Source organism: Lotus japonicus, chromosome 2 (genome assembly GCF_012489685.1).
Source record: "Lotus japonicus ecotype B-129 chromosome 2, LjGifu_v1.2".
NCBI classification, from domain to species: Eukaryota; Viridiplantae; Streptophyta; class Magnoliopsida; order Fabales; family Fabaceae; genus Lotus; species Lotus japonicus.
Genome location: NC_080042.1, coordinates 49,389,922 through 49,401,838, shown reverse-complemented (window position 1 = coordinate 49,401,838; position 11,917 = coordinate 49,389,922). Strand labels below are relative to the sequence as shown.

Genomic DNA, 11,917 nt, shown 5'->3' with positions numbered 1-11,917 from the left:
CTCATTCTGTTAGTTAGCCGTCGAAAAGCTAACTGTAAGATCAAGTTTTGATCAAGTAGTACAACTCTATGTTTTGATGATTACATGTTAACTATTATGTATGAACAATTATGTTACTCTAACGTTGTTTTCTGAGTGTTTTAATGACAGGCTCTGACTCTGATCTAATTACACATAAATCAGAAGCATTATGCTCAAAGAGTAACCTACGCAACGCTTTCGCACTCACTATGTTCAATCTGAACAATGGAATAAGCTTCTGAAGATCTGAAGATAGTTAAGTTCTGATATGGATTCAGTTCACTTGAAGTTCTGAAGACCAGAAGCTCTGAAGGTCCAGAAGCTCTGAAGGTCCAGAGGCTCTGAAGGTCCAGAAGTTCTGAAGGTCCAGAAGCTAAGAAGTGAAGACTCTGAAGTCCAAGAGTAAGCTGGCTCTGAAGACCAAGTACTTCTCCTTTGAGTCCAGTTACTAGTAGAGTACCCGCAAAAAATACCCACTATGGGTAGGGTAAAAACCCGCTAGATGGGTATGGGGTTGGGTATGGGTAATTACCCGCAAAAAGTAATGGGTATGGGTGCGAGTATGGGTACTATAGTACCCAACCCGCCCCATACCCGCACACACATATTATTATTATTATTATTATTATTATTTTTATTATTATTTTTTTTTTAGTATTATATGAACAAATTAACTTAAGCTATAGCTTTCAAACTTAATTATTTTAAAAAATAGGTGACTATTTAAAGTATTCATAATCATTGCTAATTTACTCTCACTTATTTTTAAAATTAGTAAGTTAATAACCTACAACTTTAGGACTATATTATAAATCCAAAATTAAAAATTAAGTTATATCTTTCTTGCTTATTCGTTCTAAAAAAATATATTCTTAGTTGAATGATTTTATTTGTTACGTAGATAATCTTTTGTATTTATATTAGTATTTTTTATTTAAAAATTTAGTTGTATTTTTTGTTTTCTATTAACAAAAATAGTGAAAAATATATTTTGGTTAGCTAAATTGCGGGTAATGGGCACGAGTACGGGCATATAGGTACCCAGAGGGTACGGGGACGGGCATTTAAGTTGCTACCCACGCGGGTATAGGGACGGGTACGGGTAATTTTTTAAAACGCGGGTATGGGGATGGGTACTATAGTACCCTACCCAGACCCTACCCATTGCCATCTGGACTCCAGTAGCAGAAGTTACAAAGGTCAGAGGATCCAAGCTTCCCTCTGACTCTGATCACCAAGCTTCACAAGTTCCAACATGAAGCATCGCTCTGATCAGAAGTCATCTAGGTTAAAGGTCAAGTCGCTATCCAAGTACAAAAGCAATTGTGTCATTCCTGACGACCTTACCTAACTTATTCAGCCACAGCAGAACCTGGAAATCCCAGATCTGCCCTCCAACGGTAGCATTCCATGCAAACGTCTAAACTCTAATCCTTGGAGTATATAAAGAGGCTGAAGATGAAAGATGTCGCCTAAGAAAGCTCACGCAATATACAAATATTCTCTTAGCAATCTTTCTTCAAACTGTTCTTATTGTGTTTACTTTAGCTTTCTGAGAAGCAATTCTTTGTAAACCCAAACTCTCAAACAGTTGTTTGTTTTTCCTTAAGGAGACCAAGGTTGGTTAGATCCTTGAGAAGACTAAGAAAGTGAATCTTAGTGATAGCTAAGTTATTGTATTGTTAGTCACTTTGCAGGTTGCAAGTGCAGTTGTAACAAACTCTGATTAGTGGATTGCCTTCATTATAAGAAGGAAGAAATCACCTTAACGGGTGGACTGAATTAACTTGAGGGATTTATCAAGTGAACCAGGATAAAATCATTGTGTGCTTTCCTCAACTCTTATCTTAGCACTTTTATCCTCTGTGTTTGAAGAGATTTGTTAATATCTCAAGTGGGAAAAGTTTTAGATTGAAAACGCTATTCAAACCCCCCCCCCCCCTTTCTATCGTTTTTCATACCTTCAATTGGTATCAGAGCACAAGTTCTGATAACCACACCTAACAGTGTTCAGTGATCCGGGCCGGTGTGAAAAACTGAGATGGCTACCACCATTGAAGCGCAAAAAGATGTTTATAGTGAAAAGCCTCCTATGTTTATTGGTCAAAGGTTTGAGTACTGGAAAAACATAATCGAAAGTTTTTTTCTGGGCTTTGATGCAGATTTCTGAGATATCATAGTGGATGGCTACGAGCGTCCAATTGATGGTGACAGCAAGAAGATCTCCAGAACAGAGATGACTGCTGAGCAGAAGAAGCTTTACTCACTGCATCACAAAGCTAGAACTATTCTTCTCAGTGCTATTTCCTATGAAGAATAACAAAAGATAACAGATCGTGAGTATGCTAAGGGTATCTTTGACTCCTTGAAGATGACCCATGAAGGAAACAAGAAGGTGAAAGAATCAAAGGCGTTGTCTTTGATCAGGAAGTATGAATCTTTCCAAACGGAACCCAGTGAGTCCATTGAAGATATGTTTTCCAGATTTCAGTTACTCATTGCTGGAATAAGACCCCTCAACAAAAGCTACACCACTGTTGATCATGTCATGAGGATTCTTAGAGGTCTTCCTGAAAGCTGGATGCCTTTGATAACTTCCTTGGAGCTCACAAGAGATGTTGAGCAGATGAGTTTGGAAGAACTCATAAGCATACTGAAGTGTCATGAACTGAAGCGTGCTGAACATCAGGATCAGAAGAAGAAGTCTATAGCCTTGAAATCCAAATCTGAAAAGGCTAAAGCTCTCCAAGCTAAAGCAGAAGAATCTGAAGAAAACTCTGAAGATTCTGATGAAGATGAGTTAACCTTGATCTCTAGAAAGCTCAACCGCATCTGGAAGCACAGGCAGAGCAAGTACAGAGGCTCTGGAAAGGCTAAAGGAAAGCATGAATCCTCATCTGGTCAGAAGAAGTCTTCATCAAAGGAAGTCACATGTTTTGAATGCAAAGAACCAGGGCACTACAAGAATGATTGTCCAAAACTGAAAAAGGACAAGAAGCCAAAGAAGCATTTCAAAGCTAAGAAAGGTCTCATGGTGATTTTTGATGAATCAGAGTCAGAGGATGTTGACTCTGATGGAGAAGTTGTTGAAGGACTCATGGCTATTGTCAAGGACAATGAAGCAGAGTCAAAAGAAGCAACTAACTCTGAATCTGCATCAGAGGGAGATCCAAACTCTGACGATGAAAATGAGGTATTCGCTTCTTTCTCAACCTCTGAACTTAAATGTGCTTTGTCTGAAATCATGGATAAATATCACTCTCTTCTGACTAAGCATAAAAAGTTGAAAAAGGATATCTCTGCTGTTTCTAGGACTTCTACTGAACATGAGAAAATTATTTATGAGTTAAAAGAGAATAATCATGCTTTAGTAAACTCTAACTCTGTGCTCAAAAACCAGAGGTATTCGCTTCTTTCTCAACCTCTGAACTTAAATGTGCTTTGTCTGAAATCATGGATAAATATCACTCTCTTCTGACTAAGCATAAAAAGTTGAAAAAGGATATCTCTGCTGTTTCTAGGACTTCTACTGAACATGAGAAAATTATTTATGAGTTAAAAGAGAATAATCATGCTTTAGTAAACTCTAACTCTGTGCTCAAAAACCAGATTGTTAAGTTAGAAGAAGTTGTTGCTTGTGATGCCTTTGATATTAAAAATGAATCTAAATATGAAAAATCTTTTCAAAGATTCCTAGCTAAAAGCGTAGACAGAAGCTTGATGGCTTCAATGATCTATGGCGTAAGCAGAAATGGAATGTATGGCATTGGCTATTCTAGACCCAGTAGAAATGAGCCTCATATGCCTAAGGCTAAACCTCTGTATGAACATTTAGTACCCTCTAGTACTATATTGCCTGAACCATTGCCTGTTAAAGTTGCTGACCCCCCTCTCAAAAAGGGAATTTTCTCTATGCCTAAATATCATGCTCAAATTCCTTTACATTATCATATTAGGAAACCCAAGGTTGTCAGAACCTCTGAGGTAACTAACAAGAAAGGACCCAGAAAATTGGTACCTAAGGATAAGATTATCTATGTTGCAGATATCCTTGATCGCTCCACTGAAACACCAATCATGGTATCTGGACAGTGGATGCTCGTGTCACATGACGGGAGAAAGGCGTATGTTCCAAGAGCTAAAACTTAAGCCTGGAGGCGAAGTTGGCTTTGGTGGCAACGAGAAGGGTAAAATTGTTGGTTCTGGTACTATTGGTGTTGATAATAGTTCATGCATTGATAATGTTCTGTTGGTAGATGGTTTAACTCACAACTTATTGTCAATAAGTCAATTAGCTGACAAGGGTTATGATGTTATTTTCAATCAAAAGTCTTGCAGAGCTGTAAGTCAGATCGATGGCTCTGTTCAGTTTAACAGCAAGAGGAGGAACAACACTTATAAGATCAGATTATCTGAGTTGGAAACTCAGAATGTAAAGTGCCTTCTTTCTGTTAATGAGGAGCAATGGGTATGGCATAGACGATTAGGGCATGCTAGTATGAGAAAGATTTCTCAGCTGAGTAAGCTTGACCTTGTCAGGGGCTTACCCACTCTGAAGTTCTCTTCAGACGCTCTTTGTGAAACATGTCAGAAAGACAAATTTAAAAAAGTCCCTTTCAAGGCAAAGAATGTTGTTTCCACCTCAAAGTCGTTGGAACTTCTGCGTATCGACCTTTTTGGACCAGTGAAAACTGAGTCTATAGGTGGCAAGAGATATGGGATGGTCATTGTTGACGACTATAGCCGCTGGACATGTGTAAAATTTCTATCCCGCAAGGATGAGTCTCATTCTGTGTTCTCTACGTTTATTGCCCAAGTGCAAAACGAGAAGGCTTGCAGGATTGTGCGTGTCAGAAGTGATCATGGTGGAGAGTTTGAGAATGACAAGTTTGAGAGTCTGTTTGATTCCTATGAAATTGCACATCATTTCTCTTGTCCTAGAACTCCTCAACAGAATGGTGTTGTTGAGAGGAAGAATAGAACTCTTCAAGAGATGGCTAAAAGTGTCTTCCTAAATGGATACATCTTAGAGGAAGTGTATGTGCACCAACCTTATACTGAAAAATCTGAATATGGACTTTTGTCCAGTATGAAGATGTATCAAAACCTCTGACTATGATGCTTCCTCATCAGAAGATGTCTTGTTCAGAAGGTAACTTTGTCAGATGCTAAGTACCCATTGGTGCTTACTCTGAGACAAGACAGGAAACGTGTGTCAGTTTATTCTGATGCCTCGTTCCTTGTGCCCCTCCGAACAATCTGTTGTAATGAGTGTAGATGTGCTTATTCTCCACCGTGTGTTTTGTGTATTAACTGTTTATAATTATGTCTTTAATTTCTAGCCGTTGATTTTACTTTTGCTTTACAACCAACAACGGTTACTTTCTAAACCACTACGCACACACGTTTTCCACCACTCTCTATTTTCGCTTCTCTCTCCTAATTGCAAAACCCTTATCTTCTTCGTTAAACTCTCTCTCTCTCTCTCTCTCTCGTTCATCCCTCTTCTACCCAAACCTCCAACCTTCAACCTCCAACCTTCTTCACACCCTGTCAATCATGTGTAAAAGTTATCCTGAGGGCCCCAGCAAGGATAGAACAGGATAGGATACCAGTTATATATTTTCTTTCAATATCCTAACTCCAAATTAATTTATTTTAATATTATATAATTTATAATAATATGAATCAATAAATATAAAAATATTAATTTAACTCAAATAAAAAATAAATAAAATTATTATTCATAAATAGTAAAATAGACTACTCACTTACAAATATTAATTTATTAATAATAATAAACTAATTTAATATTTTCATCTCCTATTATTTAAAAATTATTTATCTACTTATATAATAATTTAAATATAAAGTAATTTTGAAATAATAATATTTTTAATTTAGTTAATTTTTATTGTTTATCACGTGTCACAACTAAGTGAAAACCATTGATTACAAACATTGATTTTTTAATAGTAATAGATTAATTATTTTATTTTCATCTCCTATTATTTAAAACTACTTATCTACTTGTATAATAATTTATAATTAAAATATAAAGTACTTTTGAAATAATAATATTCTTAATTTAGTTAATTTTTATTGTTAATTATCACGTGTCATAACTAAGTGAAAACCAATTGGTTAAGTGCATAATTTTATTTGAAATATAGGCTATCTTCAAAACAATAAAATAGGCTAATTAATAAAATTTAAATTTATTTTATGTATTTTAAAATATAGGCGCATTCATGAAAATGTAAAGAAATTAAATTTAATAGAATGATCAATTTTAAATGTATTTTTTATTCAAATATAAATCTGATACATTTTTCCTTATAATATCTTGTCTTTATCATGTGCACCTCAAACACGGGATATGATAAGAGTCTATCCTGCTCTTATCCTATCTTGTTGCTATCCTATTCACATATCATATCCTATCCTGACCACCAAACGGGCCCTAAATAGAAAAGCTAGAAGGAATTTCTATGTTCAAATCAAATGAACCAAGTGTTTTAAGTGACCCACACTCCCTCCTCATTCAACGGGTTTAATTTTTTCAACCTCCAACAATCCACCTCACTTTCAACGCCCCCTTCAACACTCCATTGCAACACTTCAACTATGTAATATTTTTTTAACTAGCCCATTGTAAGTAGTCTAATAAGTGATGTGATAAGAAAATAAAAGAGAGATAAAAGAAAGAAACATTGAGTGAAGGTTTGAACGGATAATTATATCTTCACACCTCACTTTTGAGGTGTGGAGAGGTGGAAGAAGAGAGAGATAGGAAGAAAGGAGAGAGAAAGTAAAGATGTGATATGTGATTTGATTGATAAAGAAGAGAGAAATAAATAGAATGGAGGTGGAAAAGAAGTGGAGAGGTGTGTATATATCATAATTCGGTTTGAACATATAAAAAAGTTGGTATCAAAATTCAAAAGGCATGATTCCCCTTTTTTACTATTTCACTCGGCTTTTTGTTGCCTAACCTCGTTTCTCAGCATTCACTGATTCCCCTTGCCACTGGTATCCCACGCGTGATGCGTGTGTGTGTCTCTCTATATGAGAAATTTGTAGGAAGATGGAGCACTTGAAGTTATTGTTTAAATCTTATGAATTGCAATCATTCGTACGTACTTTTGTTTTAAGCTAATTCATGATTCACACGTGGTGCATAATTAATTCCACTTGATTACTTAATATCTTCAATTGGTTGTTACAGTTATTGCATTCCAAAATGGTTAGTTAGACATCCAATTCCAAAGTACGTACCTAATCCCACTAAATGTAAAAATTCATGTTTTTTAACCTTTTGCTGTCTTGACACTGAATAGTCAACACTCAACTGAGAACAAATTTCACATAGCAATTTATAAATCCTCTGGTTGATGTTTCATTCGTCAGCAATTCAATCTCTCACAGACCAAAATGGGGAGTTACATTCTCAAAGTTTTACTTGCAATGATTGTGTTGTTTTTGCATACTGAAGTATCTGTTGTTGGGTTCGACCGGCCAACAAAGAATAAGAGCTCATATGTGAAGTGCCATGAGAGTGAGAAAATATCACTCCTCAACTTCAAACATGGTCTCCTGGATTACTTTGGCATGCTGCCTACGTGGAGTGATGATGAAGATAACAGAGATTGTTGCCTGTGGAGAGGAATTACATGCAACAATGAAACTGGTCATGTTTTGAAGCTTGATCTTCATGCTGATTGGGATTCACAATATTTGTCAACAAGTAAAATCAATATCACTTCATTGATTGAGTTGCGAAATTTGGAATATTTGGATCTCAGTTATAATGATTTCAGTGGTAGTCCAGTTCCAAAAAACATTGGATTGTTCGCCAACTTAAGAGGTCTCAATTTGTCAACTTGTGATTTTGATGGGAGGATTCCTTCTGAAATGGGAAATCTCTCAAAGCTGGAGTATCTTGATTTAAGTAAAAATGGTGATATTGATGGGGAAATTCCTTACCAACTTGGAAATCTCTCACAGCTCAAATCTCTTAATCTGGCCGCAACTTCACTTTCTAGAGTGATCCCTTTTCATATTGGGAATCTTCCCATGTTGAATACTCTCAAGCTTGAGGGAAGTTTTGATGATGAATCAGCAGAGTGGCTATCTTCTCTCTTTTATTTAGAAAATCTTGACCTGAAATCATTTTCTAATCTTGGCTCCTCCAGTCACATGTTGCAAAAAATGAGTAAGCTGATTCCAAATTTAAGAGAGTTGAGGCTAGTTGGTTTTGGTCTTCTAGATAATGGCATTCCATCTTTGTTTCATTCTAATGCCAACTTTTCCACTTCTCTTACCATTCTTGATCTCTCTCAGAATATGCTGACATCATCAACTCTTCAATTCTTGTCAAACTATAGCCTTAATCTTCAGGAGCTTTATGTTTCTCACAATAATATTGTTATTGCATCCCCTCTCTACTCTCCACACTTTCCTTCTCTTGTTAAGCTCGATCTCTCCTATAATAATCTAAGCTCATCAATATTTGAAGGTATTTTCAACTTCAGCTCAAAACTGCAAGAACTTGATCTAGGAAATTGCTATCTCATGGATAGAAGTTTTCATCTGTCCACTGCTTCCTTTGTGAGCTCTTCATCTTCTCTGGCCATCCTTGATCTATCCTCCAACCTCTTGAAATCTTCTATATTTCATTGGCTTTTTAACTTCACCACCAATGTACGTAGCCTCAACCTTGATGGTAACTTGATAGAAGGTCCGATTCCAGATGAATTTGGGAAAGTATTGAACTCTCTTGAAATTCTTGTTCTCAGTAATAACAAAGTGCAAGGGCAGATTCCAATTTCCTTTGGGAATATATGTACACTCCAAGAATTACACCTTGGCCATAACAACTTCAGTGGTGAAATTTCAAACTTCATTCAAAACTCTACTTTGTGCAACAGACATAAATTTCATAGTTTCTCATCTTTAAGGATATTGGACCTTTCCAATAACAAGTTCACGGGTGAAATCCCTGAAAGCATTGGATTGTTGTATGAGTTGGAGTCTCTGCACCTGGAGCAGAATCACATCAAGGGCAATATCATGGAATCACATTTCAATAATTTGTTCAAGTTGGTAAAATTGGACTTAACAGACAACCCATTGTCTCTGAAGTTTGATGCTAGTTGGGTTCCACCTTTTCAATTATTAAAATTAGGATTAGCATCTTGTAAGCTGGGTCCTAATTTCCCAAGTTGGCTCCAGAATCAAGGTCACTTATGGTTTCTTGACATTTCTAATGCTGGGATTAATGATTCTGTACCAGATTGGTTTTGGAGCAAATTGCAATCAATAAATCAGATGAACATGTCTCACAATGGTCTCAAAGGTACAATTCCGAACTTACCATTCAAGCTTGTCAATGATGATGATGTTGCTAATTATGATGATGTGTTTTTAGTTTTGAATTCAAACAAGTTTGAAGGTAGAATTCCTGCTTTTTTGTGGCAAGTATTTACACTGGATCTCTCCAACAATAAGATTTCAGATTTGAATACATTCTTGTGTGGGAAAAGTGCAAATACAAATATGAGAACTTTAGATTTGTCAAATAATCAAATAGCGGGACAAATGCCTGATTGTTGGGAACATCTGAACTCATTAGAATTTCTTGATTTAAGTGATAATCAATTGTCAGGGAAGATTCCAAAGTCCATGGGCACCCTTGCTAATTTGAAAGCTTTGGTTTTACGAAATAACAGTTTAAGTGGAGAACTCCCATCCACTTTGAGGAACTGCACCAATTTGGTTATGCTAGATGTGGGTGAAAATTTGTTGTCTGGTCCAATACCCAAATGGATTGGAGAAAGTCTACCACAATTGAAAATCTTGAGTCTGCGAGTAAATAACTTCTTTGGAAGTTTTCCTTCATATCTTTGTTATTTGAGACAGATTCATCTCTTGGACCTATCAAGGAACAACTTATCCAAATGCATTCCATCATGTCTGCAGAATTTTACTGCAATGGTTGAAAAGAGTACGATCTCAAGTGAAATTGCAAGGGGAAGAAAAATGTCATCTGACTTGTTTTATTTGGATACTTACAACTCCAACGTGTTATTGATGTGGAAAAGAGCAGAGTTGGTGTTTTGGGATCCAGATTTTCTAAGAAGCATTGATCTCTCAAGCAACAATTTCACAGGTGAAATACCAAAAGAGGTTGAATATTTGGTTGGATTAGTTTCTTTGAATTTATCAAGAAACAACCTGAGTGGAGAAATCCTTTTTGAGATTGGAAATTTAACATCTCTTGATTTTCTTGACTTGTCAAGAAATCGTTTACATGGCAAAATTCCTTCATCTCTTTCTCAAATCGATCGTCTAGCAATATTAGACCTGTCACACAACTCCCTCTCAGGAAGAATCCCTTCTGGAAGACAGTTGCAGACCTTTGATGCCTCAGCTTTTGAAGGAAATCTTGATCTTTGTGGAGAACCACTTAACAAAACTTGTCCAAGTGATGAGACCAAAGTAAATCCTCAAGGACTAGCAGATGATGATGGTGATAATTCAGTTTTCTATGAAGCATTGTACATGAGCTTGGGCATAGGATTCTTCACAGGATTTTGGGGCTTGATTGGGCCAATACTCATATGGAGACCTTGGAGAATTTCTTACCTGAGGCTCTTGAACAGATTGATAGACTATGTATATGTCATGGTTGCAGTGAAGGTGGCAAAGTGGCACAGGTGGCTAAAAGGATAGCAGGTATGCTATTTTACGAACTTCTTTAATTTGCTCCACGTTCATAGTGCTTTTTCATCTGTCCCAGTTAACATGTTTAATTAATTTGGAGAACTTCTTTAAGGATAGCAGGTATGCTATTTCTCGAAATATTATTTTCTGTTTATGAAGAAATTACAGTTAACATGTTTAATTAATTTGGAGAAGTTTTGTTCTCATATGACTTCTCCAAAATGTGCTTGCATTAGTATACATACTTCTATGTACTCCAATAGTTAGATTCATGTCAATTTGTTTATCACAGAATTCTTGCCCCTATATACACTAATTTGTTAGATACTCCTGATTTTTTTCGACTGTATAGTTTCAACTCCTTATGACTCTCTCTCACACGTACACACACACTGCAACTATTGGCTTTTGTCAATTTCTCAACCATGTTAAGTCACTTAAGCTTAATTAGAGTGTATCTTCTTTTTTCCTTGGTTCATCTTCTTTTTTCTTTGTCTAATGTTTAGACCTGTTAAAATGTGCTTGCACTTGTATCTTTTCCGTACTCCAATGGGTAGCTACATGTCAATTTGTTTATCAGTACTGAAGTTTTTTTTTCCTGCATCACGTGTCAGTATTCTGAATTGTACCATGAAATTTGCAGTTTTGTTTTTCTTTTGCAGATTATTAGCTACACATTTCTGATGTGGGATGAAAGAATAATGGGTTGCTGGAAAGTTTAAGATACTCTTTAGTAGATCACATGTTTGAAATAATGACTTGTAGTGTCACTGTTGCAAGAAACTTATTGGCTTGAATGTCCTTTATTATGTAACATTTGTCATGTATTTTATTTTCTTCTTAAGCTAAGACTATATATCTAAAATGTAACATTTTAATTCCATCTTGAATAATGTTTCGTGTTAGTTACTTGCTACATGCAGAAAAATTTACCCCAAATTTGCCTGCAACTGCAAGTATGTTAGCATTCCTTGAGTAATTGCTATTTTCATGTATATATGCTCATGTAAGTCCGACTAAATTCAGAATGGAACCCTTATTTATTTAGTAAAACCCTACATGGATTTAAACAAATAAAACAGGATCAAAGTGAGTGTTGTGCACTTCTCGTCTTAAAATCCCGAAGCATAACACTGACATTTCTAGTAAGCGTCATATTATGGACTGGTAA

The 11,917-nt window shown here is 36.0% G+C and overlaps 1 protein-coding gene across 1 annotated transcript; it reads left to right on the top strand.

Annotated features, from left to right (window-relative positions):
* The first annotated feature begins 7,449 nt into the window (after positions 1–7,449).
* LOC130738203 (receptor-like protein EIX2) lies at positions 7,450–11,664 on the top strand. The gene is made up of 2 exons (XM_057590138.1): positions 7,450–10,758; positions 11,409–11,664. The coding sequence occupies exon 1, from the start codon at positions 7,456–7,458 to the stop codon at positions 10,753–10,755; it is 3,300 nt and encodes a 1,099-aa protein (XP_057446121.1). The 5' UTR covers positions 7,450–7,455; the 3' UTR covers positions 10,756–10,758; positions 11,409–11,664.
* The last annotated feature ends 253 nt before the right edge of the window (positions 11,665–11,917 follow it).

Excerpts from the sequence above, each read along its gene's own strand:
- LOC130738203 (XM_057590138.1), top strand. The coding sequence starts at position 7,456 with ATGGGGAGTTACATTCTCAAAGTTTTACTTGCAATGATTGTGTTGTTT.